This window comes from Cavia porcellus, unplaced genomic scaffold (assembly GCF_034190915.1).
Source record: "Cavia porcellus strain 051 isolate PalLab524CR breed Dunkin Hartley unplaced genomic scaffold, mCavPor4.1 scaffold_31, whole genome shotgun sequence".
NCBI classification, from domain to species: Eukaryota; Metazoa; Chordata; class Mammalia; order Rodentia; family Caviidae; genus Cavia; species Cavia porcellus.
Genome location: NW_026947514.1, coordinates 2,308,848 through 2,328,970, shown reverse-complemented (window position 1 = coordinate 2,328,970; position 20,123 = coordinate 2,308,848). Strand labels below are relative to the sequence as shown.

At 55.6% G+C, this 20,123-nt stretch overlaps 1 protein-coding gene across 14 annotated transcripts in view; it reads left to right on the top strand.

Moving 5' to 3' along the window:
- Wdr20 (WD repeat domain 20) overlaps positions 1 to 12,584 on the top strand; it is a 59,158-nt gene extending 46,574 nt beyond the window's left edge. For 4 of the 14 annotated variants that reach the window (XM_063241137.1, XM_005000532.4, XM_063241134.1 and 1 more), the window contains one exon: positions 10,696 to 12,584. In XM_063241137.1, coding sequence (XP_063097207.1) covers positions 10,783 to 11,973 — 1,191 coding nt within the window. In that variant the 5' untranslated portion in view covers positions 10,696 to 10,782 and the 3' untranslated portion in view covers positions 11,974 to 12,584. The other 10 variants (XR_010044886.1, XR_010044884.1, XR_010044885.1 and 7 more) reach the window with 5 other exon arrangements.
- The last annotated feature ends 7,539 nt before the right edge of the window (positions 12,585 to 20,123 follow it).

Below are 20,123 nucleotides of genomic sequence, written 5' to 3'. Positions count from 1 at the left end.
GTCACCCACTCAGCGATGAGCAGGGTAGACCACAGCACCACCCACACGCCGATGCCCGTCTGCGAGCAGAAGCAGGCACTCTGACCCGCAGGCAGGGCTGGCAGGGATGGTATTAGCAGGCGAGGGTGCGGGTGTGCAGCTAGGGGGGGCCTTAGCCACACGCAGAGGGAAAGTAAACATGCTAAAATAAGATTTTATTATAGGAAAGAAACAGACATGGACAAAGATGGCGAGCCCATGGACAGAGTCACCTGAACACCTCGTGTTTGTGGGTCCCCTCCTGGTTTCCCTGTGTCTTCCTCCGAAGGCGGCAGCCTGTTGGTTAGCTGCTTGTGAAACAGGCCTGTAGCTCCCTGCCTCAGGCCCCCACCTGGCCTGCCGGCCACCACCATTCAGAGCCGCTTTAAGCAAATGATTTAACCTACTTTACCGTTTGATTTGCTCCCAGCCTTCTGCTGCCCCCCAGGGAGCTCCATCTACTCTAATTGTAGGGGAGCTGCGAAACTGGTGCTCTGTCTTTCGGGGCTGCCTCCCGGCTGACCAGAGGAACAGAACTCACCAGGTTTTTGCTCTAGAGGTCTGGTGGGGCCTTTGGCTTCTTGCAGGTATTGATGGTATAAGATTGTGGGTATAAGATGGAGTCATGGGTGACCATGGAATTGCTGTCACCTAGGAGAGACAGACTTAGATAAACACAAGGGCCAAATACAGTTAGTAAGGTGGTGATAAGAGCCTGAGGAGGTGGGAACAGGTCAGAAGGACGGGGCAGCTTTGTGTCACTTTATGGAACAGGGTAGGATGTCCAAATGGAGTGGTTTTATTGCATTTACAAAATTATTTTAAAAGTATATTATGAAAGATACAAAAGATCAGTAATGTTATTTCTGTTGGTTTTGCAATCAGTGTGTGATCTTTAGCATCATAGCTTTAAATTTTTATTTTACCCAACATGCTTCAGAGAATAATTCATTACGTGCCTTAATGAAACATTTAAAATATTTACAAATTCAAAATAGATGTCTCATAACTGAAACACATTACACCTGAGAATTCATTCTAACCTTGCCATTTGTTCCTTTTTTATCCAAATCATTAAGGTGACTGAGTCACCCTGCAGTCTGTATCATCTACTGTATCAATTGTGTTTAATTTCTTATTTAACATTGGTTAAGCATTAAACTTACTTATTTTCACGTTTTAAATATAACAATTTAGGGCGGGGATTTAGTTCAGCAGCAAAAGCTCCTGGAGCCTTGCAAGCACATGGTTGTGAGTTTGATCCTGGTACCAAAAAAACAAAAACAAAAAATAAATACAACAATTTAACAAATTGCTATGGCTATAATAGTCAAATAAGGAGTAAAAATTTACGGTAACATTATTTTCCTGAGTAAGTTGTAACATCTTTTTGAAAATCATTAAGCATTGAGGTCAATTCATAAAGTAAACAATGATGATCATATAACATACAAACCAAAAACAGTAATTTAAAAATTCTACACAAAGGAAAAAGCATACACTGTATAAAACATAATCCTGTTGTCTTTGGCAGCCTCAAAAAAATACTGCCTTGAAACAAACTGTCTTAGAAAAAACTTTAAAAGTTAATGTTAAAACCTGGCATGGTGGTGCACGTTTGTAATATCAGCACTTTGGAAGCTGAGGCAAGAAGGGTGTTCCAAGTTCGAGGCCAGCCTGGGCTACATGGTGAGATTCTGTTTCAAGAAAACCAAAACAGTAACTTTTTCAAAGCAGATACTTACAGCTGCAGTTAAAGCAAAAGATGGGTTAACCTTTGCATATCCAGAGAATGATGACAGACAGTAAAATACATTTTACAACAGAGACAAATACAAAGAAAGACTTAAGTGCCCAAGTGAGAATGGTTTGTGTGACTTTATACCACACAAGATTAGGAAAAGAAAGAATTGGCTGGAGATTTAACCTAACAGCATAAGCGCCTGCCTTGCAAGTGTGTGGTCGTGAGTTCGATTCCTGGTACCAATAAAAAAGAAAAATACCACCCCCCAAAAACGGAAAAGAAAGAAAGCCTGGTTCCCAAATGCTGACCCAGGATGGCACACATCTGTCATCCCAGGAGACTGAGGCAGGAGGACTGCTCTGTGTTTAAGGCCAACCTGAACAACATAGTGAGACCCTGTGTCAAAACAAACCTGAACCAATGCAAATGCACAGTAGAACAAGATGAAGCACCTGGCAAGCCTGAGTTCAATTCCTGGTACCAAAAACAAGATGAAGCTGCGTCCTGTCTCTGAGACCAGCACAGGTGCAGTAGGTACGTTTCTTCTCACAGCAGTGCCATTTAGAGTGTGCCGCAAGCCACGCGCTGGGCTCTGCCTTCCAGGCCTGCGTCCCCAAGGTGGACAGAAGGCCTTGCTGCGTGAGGAGCTTTCTGGCTTCTTGGCTTGCGTCAGTGTTCCAGGGTATTCACTTAGGCCACTGCGTCCTGATCCCTGTTTCTTCTTCCAAGGGACAGCACTGTAAGGAAACAAAGTTCCTCACGGGTCTGAGGTGCTAGAGATGGAAGTGGGAAGGACATTGATCTCCTCGCTGCCCCCGATGTCCAGGGATGCGGAAGGCAAAGCCTTCCCCTCAGGCCGGCCCCTGCTTGGGCACAGTGAGAGCCAGTCCGTGCTGGTGGACACAGGAGCAGACGATCAGGGCTTTAGGACTGGGCAGGGGCTGACGCTCATCCTGGAGCGCTGCGGGGCACCTAGCTTGCTTTGGCTTCCGTGGCAGGGGAGCTCAGGAGGTGGGTCCGTCCCACTCCTGGTCCTGGTCCGCGGCAGTGTGGGAGTGGTGGTGCCAGGCTTGCGTGCCCTCAGAGTCCTCAGTCTTGCCGTGGCCCAGAGCACTGGAGCCTGGAATCAGCCTTCTTATGGACACCCGTGCGTGGGGGCTGCTACTTTGGAGTGGCTCTAGGAGCGCTGGGGCCGGGTTTCCAGCCAGTTGTGGATCTAGTCTTGCTCTGTTGGGATTTTCTGTTGGTGGCTTTTTCCTGTCACCATTTATTCTGCAGTGACCATCTGTCAGTCACCTTTTCCCTTTTACTGTTAAGGTGAGTTGGGCTCCTCAGGTCCGGTGGGTTTTGTGAAGGACACTTTGATGCCTGTGGGACTTCCTGCCTCTTCAGTTACGCCATCTGCTGGGGGCCTCAGCCCTCAGGGGCCTCACCATGCCTGCCCCCTGAGCCCTGCAGCCACTCTGCCCCCACCCTGGTGCCCTCCTCTTTGCAGGAGGCCCACGGGCCGGCTCCTTGTCCAGGGCTCCTCGCCCAGGGTAGGTTCCCTGACTCTCTGGAGTCGTAGGTGCCTTTGAGAAAGCCCGGGAAAGGACAGATGGCTGCTCTCTTGGCCCATTTATCTTCCTTGGCTTCGTTCTCCAACCCTGGGTTGCTGAACACCAAAAAGATCAGTCCCCCCAGGCTTGAGGGGAGCGGTGAGTCCTGATCCTGACTGTGACACTTTTCCTGGGACGTGGGAGCCACCCTGAAAGGCAGAGTGTGCCCATGGCCTGTAGATGGCGTCATCTCAAATTGCCACTCAGGCCGTCTAGAAGCTCGTTCCTGCAACAACAAGTGGTAAGAGGAAAGTCGAGGCAGAACTGAGGAGCGTGAGACAGCTGTGAGTGCAGCGCGTGGAAGGCTCCTGCCAGGGTCTGGTCGCAGTGAGTTCAGCAGGTGGCAAAACAGTGGTGCAGCCTTCTCTGGAAGCGCCGTGGGGTCACAGCTGTGGCAGACAGCGTTATACCAGCAAATGCCTCTTGCTGTCCTCGTCACCCCTCTTCCGACATCTGGATGCCCCTTGTAGTGTAGCCAGTGACTGAGGGCACCCTGAGAAAGGTTTTTTGCCAACAGCTTCAGCGAGAGAGGCATCAGTTCTCGATTTTGAAGGCTTGGGGGAACATAAATGCACTTAACATACAAAGACATCTGTACCAATTACGGTCACAGTTACAGAGGAGTCACAATAGACTTCCTATTGTGGTAGACAGAGACACGTGTGAATGTACATGTCCATGTTTTTTGTTTGTCTTTAAGACAATTGTGGGCTTGCACACGTGCCAAAACCACTTTTGAGTAAAATTTAGAATTTTTTTAACCGGTCTATGCAGGTTCATAGCACTGACAAAAATCAAAGGATGGTACTAGACCTCCACTTAATAATTTAGGGAAAATGCTCATGACCACAGACTTTTTTTTTTTTTTTTTTTTTTTTTTTGTCTTTTTCCTTTTTATCAGTACCGGGAATCGAACTCATGACTGCCTGCTTGCAAGGCAGGTGCTTATGCCGCTGAGCTAAATCCCCAGCCCCATGACCACAGACTTATTACTGAATGTAAAAGTATATTTCATGTATATGATCACAAAAGTGCTCATTTGGTCCAAGCAGAAGGAGGCAGGCCAGGTTTTAATGGCAGGGATGAATGACTGGAGGGTCTTCTCTGCAAGCCATACCAAATGCAAGCAGCGGAAATGCTGGAAGCTTTACCGACCATTTTGTGTGTTCCAGGTCCAGACACAGAGCACAGCGTGTGAGGGAGCGTGCGCTAGTTGCTGTGTGCACGGTAGCTCATGGACCTTTAACCTCACAGGCTTTGCATATTCACACAAAGCTCAGGTGTACTGTATAAGCCTCAGATGGACGTGCATCGCTTGTCCCAGGCTGTCAGGCACAGTCGCCTCAAGCAGTGCTATTTAACCAGAGTTCAAGCCGGCTTTAACCACAGTTACAAAGCGGTCACTTAAGCGATCTTCCCACAGGTAGACACTTAAACATTGACTGCTAAAACACAGTCCCCTGGGCAGTCAAAAGCCTTACAGCAGCAGACACAAGATAGTCTTGATGAAACCTCAGATCTAGCCAGACATGTTAGTGCAAACCTGTAATCCCAGCATGCTGGGAGGCTGAAGCAGGAGGATTGTGAATTTGAGCCTAGCCATGTCTCAAAAGCTAAGGAAAGGAAAGAGGTGCAAAAGTGAATTTAAAAGGAATTAAGATATGTACATGAACCAGCTCCCACAGAGAATGTAACATGTACTACACACATGTACTAATAAAAAAATAAAGGTCCCAGGAAACTGTGGCTTTAGCGTAGATTTGTGGCTGTGAGTGCCAGGCAGTGAGGCCCTGTGTGCCTGTGGACACTCATAAGGGTCAGGCTTGAGCTCCCACAGCCAGAGGACACCATGCTCCTGGTGGACAGTGCCCCAGTGCAAGATCTAGGACTGTCACCTTTGACCTGGTCCTGGCGTGCCTCCGGCCCCAGAGATAGAGCCTGAAGTCTGGCTGCACAAGAGGGGGACTTAACTCAGTGTAGGCTGAGGCAGGCAACCCTTTTCCCAGAAGCAGTTGTTTCCCCTGAGAAAGTAGTGGTGGGGTTGGGGTGCAGCTGGTTGGGAAAGCATTGGCGTTACCAGCTGTGGCGAAATGAGCACCTGGGTTCAGGCAGCCACTGCAGGGCTCCGAGGGGTTTCTGGTCTCAGCCCCACCCCTGCCCGGGAAAGTTTCCTTCTCTGTAGTCGCAGGGAGTTTACCGCTTGACTAACTACTTAAAACAGTTTTTAGTAAAACAGAAAAAAATGAGAACCCAAAGCCTTTCTTAAACTCTGTAGTGCAGTCTTAAGAATTATGTGTACACAGAACTAAAAGAAATGGAAATTAAAAATGAGGTGAGCTTTTCAAAAAGTTGAAGAAATGAAGCCATTCAAGTACCCTGGTGTAAGTTACTTTCAGGAACTGAGTGATGTTTTCAGTAGTGGTGTTGCCGCTCACCACGTTTATTTTATCTTTACCAGGTCAGTTAATTGCAAGCACTGACTGACCAAGAAAATAGGTAAAGTAGATTAAGCCATTCCATTAAATCAGAGTGCACTTTCAGATCATCTCGGCTAGATTTTCCCTGGGAGCACATGATTGGAAGTAGCCCCAGCCCTCCTTTGCTTTGGGGAGGTTTTTTAGTACTGGGGATCAAGGCAGGGCCTCATGGTGTAGTTCAGGCTGGCCGTAAACTCACTCGGCCCAGGCTGGCCTCCTGCCTCAGCCTCCCGAGTGCTAGGATAACAGGTGGACACTCTCATATCCAGGTACTTTTCATTCTTATAAAAATGATGACTTTTTCCCTAACATTCTGGCTTCTCTGGCTAATCCCTGCTAGTTAGTATTACAGAGTTAAAACCCATAACCTGTAGGTGAGTGAGGGAGAGAAGAAAGCCATGTGTGGATTCAGGTTCAGGCCCCGCAGCTGCGTTCGGCCTAAGGCAGTGACACCGAGAAACAGATAGCAGAGTCCAAGAAGCTTGGGCCCTGCCCCAGAGGAAAACTCCGTCCAGCCTGGGGCTGTGAGGAGGAGGATGGCCGGCTTCCCTCCAAGGCAGCCACCATGGGCGCCCAGGGGGTGGCGAGGAGGACAGCACACGAGGAGGCCAGTAGCTGGAACCCCACTCGCAGGCCCTGGTTAGTGCACCCCAGCCAAGTCGGGTCTGGGTGAAGCCTGCAGCTGGTCCCAGCTCCTGGGCATGCCCACACATGGATGCTGGGGGCTCAGCAGAGGGACTCCAGCAGCAGAGCGAGCCTCTGCTCTGTGCCCCACCGCCTCCCTAGCATGGCCAGCTGCCTGCCTGCTACCCTCCCAGCTAGGGTTCATGTCATCTCTCTTCTCGGGCTGCTTAAAACCCTAACTCCAGGCTCAGCGCAGCTCTCACATAGGCTCTTGCTGGCTGGCTCTCTGGCTGAGCAAGTGACGTGGCCCCTTCTGAGTTCCACTTATGCCCTGACTCCAGAGGCCCAGGCCCAAGTGCCTGCCCGCAGGGGCACCGCACCACAGGCAGAAGCACAGACCGGCTTCTGGACTTAGCCCCTGCGGTTCTGGGGACTGACCTCGGCTCTGTGCTGAGCCGCAGCACCAGCCCTGACCCCCTTATTTGTATTAGTGAGGCAGCCCGGCATCTGCTCTGTGAGCCTGGGCCTTGTGAGGCCAGCTCAGGGCCTTGTTAGGTCCCCGATGAGTCCCCAACCCGAGTTTCTGCCACCCCCTTAGAGTGGGTTGGTAGCATCTGTCTGACCTGGGAAACCCCTGACAGCCTCGAGAGTGCTGTGGCCCATTAGCAGCTGCTTTATAGGAAGCAACTAAGGGCCGGAAGTGTGCTGCTTGGGTGGCCGGCTGGTGACGTGTGGGCAAGTTCCCAGGGCTGTGTTCTGTACAACCATGCCCGCACCCTTGTGGTGTTGGCAGAAGCTCTGATCTGGGTATGTCACAGAACAGTCTCTTCCTGGGGTTTGCAGGGCGCTTTGAACATTGTGAACTGTGAGCTCTAAGGGAAGCTTGTCTCGTACTGGTCACTGCCGCCAGATGGTGAGACTGTCCGGCTCTGCTGCTTTGGGTTTCATTGCATTTTTAATCAAAGAAAGGAAATTGGTACTCAACCATCTGCTCCTTTAGAGCTTCAACGTTGGCAGAAACGATGTCACTCCTTCGTCTCAGGCCTGTGAGATGCCCGTTCCTGGTGCTTCCTGCGGAGGCCTGGCCTCCTGACACCAGGGCCCAGTGAAGTCTCCAGTTGCTGTTTTTACCTGTGGTCACATTGTGACCTTTCCAGCAGCTGCTGTGGTTTTGTTACAATTTAGCGTCCACACTGTGAAATGCATGTCCACTCACCTCTCGCCAGAGAAGTCTCTCCTGCCTGGTCTGTGGACAGATCGTGCCACACAGAGCGAGGTGCTGCCAGGCCGTCAGCAGGGAGCGGTGTGTCTTCCTGTCTGCTCCTCGCAGGTGTGGTGTGGTGTGGCGTGTTCCCTGTGTCTCTTCTGCCCCTCGTGGGGAACAGAGCCTTTTCTGCACCTTCCAGGATGAGACAGCAGGGCAGGCTTTGGCTGAGGGCTTTTGCGGAGATGATGGTGCAGCCCCAGCCCCCCATCCAAGCCTGGGGCCAGAAGAGGTGTTGCAGGGATGTCCTGCTGTGGTTTGTAGGCTTGTGCTGTTCAGGGGGGTTTTTGTTGGTTCTTACATAGGTGGTTTTGAGGTGGGTTCCAGGGCACCCTGGAAATTGACTTTAGGGGAGCCAGGGCAGGCAAAGTGACAGTCCCACCTCAACTGTGCCCTGGAGGGTGGCAGTGGGGTCACAGCCCTCAGCTCCTGCCGCAGCTCCCTCTCCTCTGTCCTTTGTCTTCATCTCTGCCCTTGGCGCTCTGGTCACTCTGCTGCAGCTGTGCTGCCCGCATGCGCTGCTCTGCCTGCCGTCCTGTGCCTTGGCCTCAAGGCAGTCCGGCACAGCCGTGTGCCACAGTGGCACCCGCGACTGCTGACCACTGTCCTGTTCCCACCCGTGCCTCTGAGCAAAGCCTGCCCGGGGCCCACAGACTCTTCCTCCTCCTCCTGGTGGTGCGCTCGGGGCCCAGACTGGTCCTGCCAGTCGCCACTTATTTGTTGCCCTTCCTGGTCACTGTCCCTGGTCCCAACAGCAGAACCTGGGACACTCCACATGCCTGTCCCACAGACACACAGTGGCTGTCCCCACAGGGAAAGGGTCCCCCCCCCCCGGCATCCGGTCCACAGCTCCCCTAGCACTCTCATGCACCTGATGCTGGGGGAGCTGTGTCGTTAGTGCACAAGCTCCGGGGCGGCCCCACTCTGGGACTCTCTGCGGCACTCCCACATGGTCACAGGCAGTGGCCCCATTATCCTGTGGAGAGACAGGCTCTGTCCTCCTGCAGTGGGAGCAGAAGTGCTTAACATTTTCCGGAGAGGCAGTTGGTACCACCGTTAAAGTTATAAAGATACCCCGCTAGGGCATTGAGCTTGCAGGTGTGTACCTCCCACCTGCAGGTCAGGTTTGGCATCCCTGACCACGCCACACTGGGGTGGGGAGGCAGAGCTGAATGTGCCTGCCCACTGCGAAGAAGGAAGCCTGTGAGCCCTGCCCCAGGGCGCTGACTACAGTGGATGAGCATAGGTGGCCAGCGGTGTGGGGGGTGCAGGAGAAGCGTATGATCAGGGCTCTCTCCTGCGGGCTGGCACATGACTGATGAGTGTGTCACCTGCTCAGATCCACCACACCGCTGTAGGGTTGGCTGCAAAGTCAGAGGGCTCAGCGGGTACTTAGGTTGGGCTCAGGACATGTTGCCAGCTGCTTCCTGCCCAGCGGTCAGGGCTCTGGCTTCCAGATTAGTCTTGCCAGTGAGCGCCTGAGCTGCCCAGGGGAGCAGGTGGGGCAGGCCGGTGCAAAACCCTGGAAGAGGGTGCAGGGGCCTGGCTTCGCGGCTGCAGTTGCCCAGAAGCAGAGTGTGACAGCCAATGATGAAACAGTTCGGGTGCTCTGGGGGCTGCTCTTGCATTGAGCCAAGGACGCTCTTGACTTAACCGTGACGTGGCAGTGACAATCACTTTACTGTACCTCTGTCCCACATCTCACCGTGCGGAACACATGTTTTTACTTAATAGGCTTCGCTTGTAGTTCTAATGGGATGTGGTGTCCTGTGGGGTTTTAAAGGTCCAAAATAAAATTTACTCCCAGCCATACTGCTCGGAGTCTTCATGTCCTTAAAATTCTCCACACTGCATACACAGTGTAAGAGGGAAGTGCTGCCAGAAGCCTTGGGTTTTGGTGGCAGGGCTCAGGAACTGAAGTACAGGGCAGCAGCTGCCGGTGGGTGATCAGGGAGCTTGAGACACGGCTGTCAGGCCTGGATTCGACTGTGGCCCTGGAGTGCGTGCAGGGCAGCCCAGTGCCATGAGCTCCCACAGGGCACAGCTCCTGGCTGAGCAGGCCGAGCAGGAACCCTGCCCGACGGTGCCATGTTCCCAGATGGCTGGTGATTTTGTAGATAGGTCAGCAGGAGCTAAGGGAAGAAGTGGGGTGACGGTGTTGGCTGTGTCCCCAAGAGTGGGGCCTATGACTGTAAGAGGCCCAGACTTGTTCTGTGGCAGTGAGCAACGGCCCCTGTCTGGCCCATGGAGCCCGAGCCCCTAGCCTCCATGCTTGCTCGTCTGGGTCGTTTGTCACCCACTTGGTTTCTGCGCTCCTGACTTGCACTGAGCTTCTGTAGTCCATCAGTTTCCTTCCCTTCTGGAGAGGAGCACACGTGCAGATGTGTGGCCTCAGCCAGGCAGAAGCCGTGCGTCCAGGCAGACTTGGGACGCTCCGGGCAATTGCTGGTTGAGGGGGTCTCACGCAGGCATCGCAGAGAGGAATCAGCCTGGCAGAGGCTGCAGTGCCGGGTGACCTCCCTGCAGAGAGTGGGTGTTGCTCACTTCCTGTCCTCGCTCCTGTGGCCTTCACAACAAGATGCTGCCACCTGCCTGTGAGCACAGCAGCCAGGGTGGGGCCGGGAGCGAGGCAGAGCGACAGTGGGGTTAATCAGCCCCTCTGGCTGGGAGGAAATTGTGCAGAGATGCCTCAGTGAGTCCCCCAGGCCTGTGTGCCGACCCTGAGCAGCGACTGTGGGGACAGGACCCACAGTGACAACATGGGGGGGGGGGCGTGTGGAGCTGCCGGGCTCGCAGGTCTGGGTGCTGTTCCCTGCAAAGCCCCAGGGCCGCCCCCCACCTGCCGCTTGGTGCAGAGCGGGGGGCCCCTCGGCAGCTGGGCCCTGAGTGCAATTGCGCAGACTGCCCTCGTGCACAGGGTAAGCCATGCACTGCTCCCTTGTGATAACCTCTTCTCCTTTGTCTTCACAGAGACTAATAGACAAGGCACGCGTAACCTGTGTCAAATGGGTGCCCGGCTCGGAAAGCCTTTTCCTAGTAGCCCATGCCAGTGGGAACATGTACTTGTATAATGTGGAGCACACTTGTGGCACCACGGCCCCCCACTACCAGCTCCTGAAGCAGGGAGAGAGCTTTGCCGTGCACACTTGCAAGAGCAAATCCACGAGGAACCCTCTCCTTAAGTGGACGGTGGGCGAGGGGGCCCTCAACGAGTTTGCTTTCTCCCCAGATGGCAAGTTCTTGGCGTGCGTGAGCCAGGACGGGTTTCTGCGGGTGTTCAACTTCGACTCCGTGGAGCTGCACGGTACGATGAAAAGCTACTTTGGGGGCTTGCTGTGTGTGTGCTGGAGCCCAGACGGCAAGTACATTGTGACGGGTGGAGAGGATGACTTGGTGACAGTGTGGTCCTTCGTAGACTGCCGGGTGATTGCGAGAGGCCACGGGCACAAGTCCTGGGTCAGCGTCGTGGCGTTCGACCCCTACACCACTAGCGTAGAAGAGAGCGACCCCATGGAGTTCAGCGGCAGTGACGAGGACTTCCAGGACCTCCTGCACTTTGGCAGAGACCGCGCCAACAGCACGCAGTCACGGCTGTCCAAGCGGAACTCTACTGACAGCCGCCCGGTCAGCGTCACCTACCGCTTCGGCTCGGTGGGCCAGGACACGCAGCTGTGCCTGTGGGACCTCACAGAAGATATCCTCTTCCCCCACCAGCCGCTCTCCAGGGCGAGGACGCACACCAACGTCATGAATGCCACAAGCCCGCCCCCTGGGAGCAACGGGAACAGCGTGGCACCGCCTGCCACCGCCGCGCCCCCACCGCTGCCCCGGTCCAACAGCCTCCCCCACTCGGCTGTGTCCAACGCCGGCAGTAAGAGCAGCGTCGTGGATGGGGCTGTGGCATCCGGGGTCAGCAAGTTCGCGACCCTCTCCCTGCACGACCGGAAGGACCGGCACCACGAGAAAGACCACAAGCGGAACCATAGCATGGGGCACATCTCCAGCAAGAGCAGTGACAAACTGAACCTCGTGACGAAAACCAAAACGGACCCCGCCAAAACTCTGGGCACGGCCTTGTGCCCTCGGATGGAAGACGTTCCCTTGTTAGAGCCGCTGATCTGTAAAAAGATAGCGCACGAGAGGCTGACTGTGTTAATTTTTCTCGAAGACTGTATAGTCACTGCTTGTCAGGAGGGGTTTATTTGCACATGGGGAAGGCCTGGTAAAGTGGTAAGTTTTAACCCTTAACGCTGCACCAGACCTAGGACTGAGTAGGTGGGGAGTTTTTCTGCGGGAGGGCGGGTGTACAATGACTGTGAATGACACTTCTTCTTAATGTAAATCGAAATGCATCAGAGCCATAATTTTGGATACTGCATGCCATGTAATTCTGAATCATTTGGTAATTCACCTTAGAGCATTTAAAACTATATAATCCAACTAATTGCCAGCCGAGTCAGTCACCGTAGAGCCCGGGGTAGCGTCCTGTGTCCGGTCCTGCAGCGTAGGGAATCATGACCGTGGGGAACAGTGACTTCAAGCGCTAAACCTAAAATCGATGCTTTAACTGGAATATTTTTCTTAACTACTCGACTAGAATATTGTACACCAGATCAGAGTGTATGTTCAGTACAGAAGGCCATTAATTGTCATTTATAGTCCAATTTTTTATCTTAATCATAAAATGTTTAGGAATCTATGAAATTTAACTTTAGGAACAAAGCGTTGAGCAGGGTTGATGATATTATTTTTACATTGTTCTGGCAATCCACAGAAAGAGAAGAGCCTTAATTTTTAAAACCCATTTTAGTCATTTTATGACAATTAAAATTGTTTAATAAACATCTTTTTCCAAAGAAGCAGTTTGTAGAACTCTGATTGAGACTGTGCCCAAAACCCCACGTGACCAGAGCCCCGGGCCTGGACAGCTGCTGCATCCTCCCAGCCAGGGGACAGGAGCTGTCCTTTGTTCTGCTGCTTTTTGTGACCACAGCATGGCCAGGCGCTTGCCCAGTGGGTATCTGGTGGCCTCGGCTCAGGGATGCAGGCACGGGGCTCTTTTTCTTGTCCCTGAGTGGCAGTGCAGCCTGGTGCCTCAGACCTGCCAACCTGGGCTTCTCCCAGCACCACGGAGCCAGTCCCCTTCCTGATGGCTCTCTAGTCCTGATCTTAGCTGACAGACCTTGGGGTCTCTGCTTGGTGTTCAGTTGAGAGTCATCGTGTTGCTAGCTGTTCTGAGCACTCAGGGTGCTAGTCTGTCCCACGCTGCTGTGTGAGCGAATTCGGGGCTCACTGTACTGGTAGGGGGACTTCCCGCAGGCCACAATGTGACAGCGCCTAGCTGCACCCTTGCCCCTGCTGCTCCTAGCATGGTAGCCTCTGTCCATGGTGACAGCAGCGACAGTGCCACCTGTGAGGTGGGATTCTTCCCATGTCCTCTACCTGGAGATGCCGGCCTGTGTCCTGGGGAGCGGAGTGGAGGTGGCAGGGCCACTGCCCCGGCCGGCTCAGCTCGCAGGCAGGGCAGGAGGGCACGGCCTCCACTATTGTGGCTGCTGGGACCCGGCAGGTGCTCCTGGGCCTCAGCAGCGGCCAGGATGACAGCGTGGAGGATGGTATTGCGCCCCCCTCAGTGCTGCCTGTGCCCCGAGGAAAAGGGAGAAGGCTTGCTGGGCCCTTCAGGGCGGGACAGTGCAGCACCCCCCAGCATGCCCTTGTATTGGAGCCTGGCCACAGCCTGGCCTCCTGTCCAGAGCCCGTTTTGGGGCTCCCTCACTGGCTTCCCACCACCACCCCAGCCGCTGCCAGATTTAGGGTCTCCAGAGCCCGAGTGTGGCTGGGGAGCACTCTGCAGGTGGGAGGACGGTGGCCCTGGCTGCTATTGGGACCCTGCGGGCAGCAGGTCCTCTCTCCAGAGAGAGCCGCCTCACTGAGATCCTCCAGGAGTGGGAGGAGCCATTCTAGGCTGGCCGGGAGTCCTCCCCGTCCTGTCCACTGCCTCCCACTGCCGCTGCTCGGCCCCTTGCCCCCAGGGCCATGGCCAAGTGTGCGGCCCAAACTTCTCTGCCCTTTCCACTCGGGCCTGGAAGCCCGATGTCTTCCATGTGCAGGCACTGCAGTCAGCAGCGTGGCTTCTGAGTTGACTTCACCAACAGTGACAGCTCCTGTGTCCATGGGGCCTGAGCACAGCTGCTCTAGGGCCTGAACCCACAAAGTGGGGAGATGAAGCAGCCTGGTGAGCGTCGTCCCAGAGGCACTTGGAAATGCGAGGCCAGCAGCTCTGGGGCTTTGCATAGTGGGTATCTGTGCCCTGGGTGGTGGTCAGGGACACCCAGGTCCCCACAGGCACCCTGGGGTGCATCCACCCAGATCTTACCACCACCCCTTTTTTATTTTGAGATGGTCTCAAGTTGCCCAGACTAGCCTCAAAATTGGGATCCTCCTGCCTCAGGCTAAGTAGCTGGGCTCACATGTGATGCCATGGCAGCTTCATCTAGAAGGAAATTTCGAAGTATTAAATATGTGTGGAAATCAGTAAGACAGCATCAGTGTGCTGGGACCCAGCACCACCTGTAATTCCTCTCTTCTCATTGAACTTAGGGTTGGAGGGAGCTAGCGTGGGGAGGGAAGCCTGACACAGGGCTACCTGGTGGCTGGGGGCCTCGAGGGGTGACCGAACATGCTGACCGAACATGGGGCGGGCACTGCTGTCAAGGTAGGCCTTCTCGGCCTAGAAGCTGGCCAGGCAACGCTGGCCCGGGACAGGTCAGGGTCACAAAGGTGTCTCTGACCGCCTGCCATCCTGGAGCACTCCACAGGCCCTCGGGATGGTGCTTGGACTAGGTTAACAAGGTGCTCATCTCAGCATTCAGGGATGTCCGGGGAGAGGTTACCTCCGTGTGCAGAGCAGGGCCGGTGACCCTCATGCACAGCCGTGTACGGCTGCTACCTGCCTCTCCACACCTGTTACACGATGTGTGTTGCCATCACTGTCCAAGTGGAAGTGTGAGGCCAGCTGACTTCCCAAGTCGGTGGTGACCACCCTTGGCTGCTTGCGTCACCTCGCTTCCTGACAACCTGAGCAGTCTCAGAAAGCGCCTTCCTGATACAGTGTAAGCTGTAAGTGTGGGAATAACAAATGCAGCTTAAATATCAGTGTTGTACTTTACCAGCACAAGGAACCACGCTGTCATCCTGCTGTCTACAGCTGTCCCTGCCCCTGTCACAGGGAGACTCACTGGTGTGAGCACCTGGAGTCCTGTGCCCTCCGTGTTGCCAATAAACGTGGCTCTGTAGCTCAGCTCCTCAGGGAGCCCAGAAAAGAAGCTGGGGTGCACCCCACAGAACTCTGTCCTGTGACCACGGTGTCAGTGTTTGGGGCTCCCACTGGGTGGGGCACACGGCATGAGGGCGGCAGCATGCCGACTGTGGGTGTCCCGGGCCCTGCCCTGCTCTCGGGCTCAGCTTCCACCCCCATGGCGACAGCAGGCAAGAGTGGCCAGCACTGGAGGCCCCCTCAGCCTGAGCTCCCTGGCCATCCCTCCTGCTGTCCTCTACCGGCTGCTCCGTGTCCTTCCATGTGCTCTTCCTTGCCACTCAGACTGGGAACTGAACACAGCTGGGTGGCACCGTCTAGTTCTTCATCCCTTGAGCAGTACCTTGGGGCATGGCAGCTGTGTCAAGAGTGTGGGTGGGCGCCACCCCCAAGGACTTCAGGCCACCTAAAGCAGCCTCGCCTCAGTGTGGTGACCTGGGCAGGTACTGTCCCTTGTGCAGCTCAGCCAGCACGTATCTCCCAGGTGTCTCCTGAGTACAGCTTCTCTTTTGCAGATACCAGGGCAGCTGGACCCCCGGGATGACCTGGCTGCCTGGGCCTGGGGACTCAGCCAGAAGGGCATCTCCTTGGGTCAAGCTTCCCCAGCAGAGCTGCTCACCAGCACGAAGGCACAGACTCGGGGTGCTAAGGCTGGAGTCACCGGGTGGCATTTGTCTTTGCCCAGTGTCACCACTTAACCCTGGTTTCAGCATGTGCCTGACAGGGCCACAGAGGTCTCCAGTGCTGTGACCCTGGGGGACCCACTCATGTGCTGCCCCTGCCCTCGCTTCCTATCAGAGGAGCTTAGTCCGTCTACGGCACAAAAGGTGACACGGACCAGACGACCCCAGGTGAGTGAGGTGGCACCAGACTTGCAGACCTCACCGCACAGCTGTCTGTGCCCTCAGACATGTGTGAGCCACTCAGGTAGCTGGGCCAGGTGGGGAGGCCTAGGGACAAGGAGGCTGGTACAGGCCCAGCTCGCTGCCACAGTCTCCTGTCCTACCAGTGTCCCCAGGATGGGAAGGTGGACACGGTCCTGCTTTGCACACTGTCTTTATACTCGAACACTGAGTTTCCAAGGCCCCAGGAGCAGACGCACTGGGTCTCTTGGCTGGAGCACGGTCCCTACGGCTCAGCCAGCCACTGCCAATCAGAGTTAAGGGCTGTTCCTGTCCCCGAGACAGGCAAGCGTCCACTGGGAAACCTGCCTGCTTGGTGTTCCCAAAGCCTTAATGGCCAGCCATCCCAAGGCTGGGGCACAGGTGGGCAGTGACACGGGCCGAGGCCACTGGTATTAAGAGCAGGTCACCCCCAGCAATGTCTGCACAGTGAAGCAGGGTAGCAGTGTCTCTGCCACTCCTGGCCACCTCAGGCAGAGTGAGGCCCCTGTCACAGGGTGACACTGAGGGTGCAGCTTAGGGCAGAGCACTTGCTGGCTGGTGGCAGTTCCAGGCCCTGCCCTGTCCTGAGCACCAAGGGAAGGCAGGGAAGGGGACTTGGGAAGACACTTACTGCAGGGCAGGGCGCTGAGTTGCTGTCATGACTGTGCCCAGGCCACATGGTCCTTAGCGTGGTCCTCCCTGGTGCTCCTCCTCAGTGTTGGGAAGCATGTGGTCTTTGTCACGGCCACGAGCCACCTGTGCCACTGAGACGACCTCGGGACGTCACCTGCACAGCCCTCAAGGCAGGATGCAGAAAAGGCCGTCAGCGTCCACGTCCAGGATGTACTTGCTGGGTGAAGGGCTAAAGCCATCTTCTCCTGTTCTCTGAGTTGGTGATTGTGCCCCGGAGCCCACACACTTCTTGGCTGATGTCGCTGGTGTCGCTGTCCCAGTGGCTGATCCAGCTCTGGTGAGGCTTGCTGCCTCCCTCCAAGATGCCTCGAAGTGTGTGGGGTTCCCGAGGGTCTGTGGAGGCACTCCCACCTCCATCCTTGCAGGACAGCACTCGTCCCTTCTTGGGGACACAAGGCTCTTTCCCTGTGGAACTGGCAGTACCTGGGCCACCTCCCTCATCTTCTCCAGGAGGTCGCACGGCAGAGGAGCCTCTGTCCATGGGTGACTGACCCCCCCAGTCCGTGGGGGGTGCAGAATCGGAGCAGGCACTGTCCCCCTGGAGAGGTGACAGGAAGATGCCTATGGATACCGAGGGGACAGCTGCTTCTCAGCTCTCCCACGAGGCGGGGACAAGGCTGAAGGCCCCTGCGTCGTTGGCTCCACTGGTGTCACTGAGTCCCAGGCGCAAGCGTGGCAGTGTCTGCTGGGAGGTGTGGCGGACACACAGTGGAGTCTACAGCTGGGGCTGTGTGTTGTCACCTATCCCTGCTCAGGTCATAGAAGAGGCCAGGCTGCCTGCACTGTCCTAGTGGCCCAGGTAGTGGTGCAACTTCCCAAACCCCCTGCAGTCCCCAGGTTGCCAGTCTGACCCTGTCCCCTTCTGTGCCCACTGGAGACTGCCGGCATCAGGCTTCCCTTCCCACACAAGAAAGCAAGAGCTCTGGGGGGGAATGCTTTTTGGAAAGTGCCAGGAGAGGGCGCAGTGCTGTAGGCATCGGTCAGGGAGGTGGTGGGCAGGGCTGAAGGGAGCCCCGGAGCCCAAGCAGAAGGTGGACAGGATGACACCGGAGAGCCCTGCTGCAGCACTGGGACGGGCGTCACAGCCCCGGGGTGCTGAATTAACGGAGACTGCTTTGTTTGCAGGGCGTATTATCACACCCCAACCAGGCCAGTTCTGCTGGGACTGTAGTGTAGTGACCCCACTGCTGCTCAGACACCTCCCCAGTGCACGTGGACAGCAGAGGGACAGCGACAGGCAACAGGGCCGGGAGCTGTGTGGAGCCAGCAGGCAGCCGGCTGGGCAGTGTGGACGGGACGGGCGGGCTCTGAGCTGGACGCTGCTCACCCAGAGAAGCTGCTTACCCTTCTAACTCGGTCACTTGAGGCAGCAGTGGAAATAGGAAATGGAGCCTCCCTGCATTTTACTCCTGAACCCAGATCGCGTGGGCGACACACACACACATGCCGGGAAGTCTCAGTGTCACGTGTAGTTCTCCACTGGCTTTGCACAGGGGTGTGGTATCTGGGGCGCGAGCCCCACGGAGTGCAGAGACAGTGCAGAGACAGTGTGGCTCAGCTCGGGCCCAGCACAGCAGCTGCTGCAGTCACAGGTTCCTAATCGTTATTGCTAGAATTGCTCCTGCTGAGACCACAGTACATGTGGATGCACTTGGGTCCTGATCCAGCCTAGCCATTGACAGTGACAGCAGTGCGCGGGTGCTGCAGCCTGGCCTCCATGGCCATCTGTGTGGGACAGTCCCTAGCATGCTGCGTGGTCTCAGAGGTGAGTGGGTCACAAGGTCAAGCCCGACCTGGGCAACTTGGCGAGCCCTGGTCCCACAAAATAAAAAAGGGCTGAAGATGTAGCTCAGCACAAAGGCCCCGAGTCCCATTCCTGGTGCTGTCCCCCAAAAAAGTCACAAGGCTGGACCCTTAGGACTTGGGCCCTGCTAGGTGAGACCGCGAACCAGTGGGGTGAACCCAAGGCATGTGGAGCACTCGAGAGGTCCCCACCATGACTGTGCAACAGAGCTAAGCGGGGACCGAAGGGTCCCGGGCTCTTTCATGGGCAAGGCGGCAGGGTGTTGCCACAGCGCAGGCCTCGGTTGGGCTCCTCCCTGGGTCCTCTTGGTTCTTAAACTGCCCTGCTCCAAGCCCAAGACAACCCCACTTGGAACCCGCCACCGCTGCCGCCACCTCCTGGGCCCTTACACCATGGCACAGAACCCTGAGACTTGCTGTGTTTTCTGGTTTTGAGACAGGGTCTGGCTGTGTTGGCCAGACTGGTCTCAAGCTCATGGGTTCAAGCGATCCTCCTGCATCAGCTTACTGAGTACCTGGGATGATAGGCATGCATCACCATGCCGGGTAAAGACTTGCTTTATATGAAACAACTTCTAAGAGTAACCATACAAGTACCAGCATACTTTAGGTAGGACAGTGTTTCTGTCACCTTGGGTAAAACCACCAGTTACACACAAGACCACGCGTGGGTCCTGCGTACCTGGGGGGAGATGTGCAGGAAGGGCCCCTTAAGCTGCAGTTCTGGGCCCGGCCTCACTACCCACGCCGGCTCACCCAGCCCTTAGGGTTCTCAGGGCCTGCTCCTCTGCCCTCTGCCATGTGCTGCCCGTGCTGCAGGGCAGGAGGATTGGTTTTGTGCTGGGGGTGCCAGAGGTGGTAGAAGCCGAGGTCGCCCCTGGCACCTCTGTGGAGGGGGGACAGCCGTTGGACAGGAGAGAGGTGGCAAGCTGGGCCGTGGCACCTGCAACTTGCGCTTCTCACACAGACACAGAGAACTGGGCAGGTAGCTGCCATGTCCAGCACACGTGCCATCAGTCCGCAGGCCGTGGCTCCCAGCCGGCCTCTGGCATCACTGCCAGCCGAGGGCTCCAGGTAAGTTTGAGAGCAGGCCCAGCCCCTCTGCGAGGTGCGGGCTGACAGGCCAGCCTCTTCCAGTCCCCACCTGCCCAGCCCAGGATTCAGGGCAGCCACAGCCACTTCCTCTCCTGTCTTCAGGTGACTTGGGCTGGGGCTGTTGGAGCGACAAGGAAGCAAGGGTTGTAGAGGTATCTGCAGAGGCGACAGGACGCTGAGCCGGGCAGTTCAGGACTGCAAGCCGGGGAAGAGGAGGTGAAAAGGAACTCAGCTCCAGGCGGCCTTCAGGGCAACAAGGGGCTCTGCCAGGGGGTAGGGGGCGGCCCAGAGCAAGGCCCCAGTTTGACCCTCAGCACCGCAAAAAAAAAAAAAAAAAAAAAATATATATATATATATATATATACTTTTAAAAACCAAAAGATATAAAAGGCTTTGGGAGCCAGCAGCACCCTCCTAGAGCAAAGCCTGGAGCCCGCTGGCCTGGGGACACCACATACCGGGTCACCTCAAAGCTGAGGCTTCGCAGGCACCCCAGCCCCTCCCTCTGCAGCTCTTGGGACAGGGCGGCCTAGGACAGCCCGGTCCCATCCTGAATGTGTTCTTCTGTGACACGACAGGCCAACTGCTGACAAAGCGGGGTGACAGGC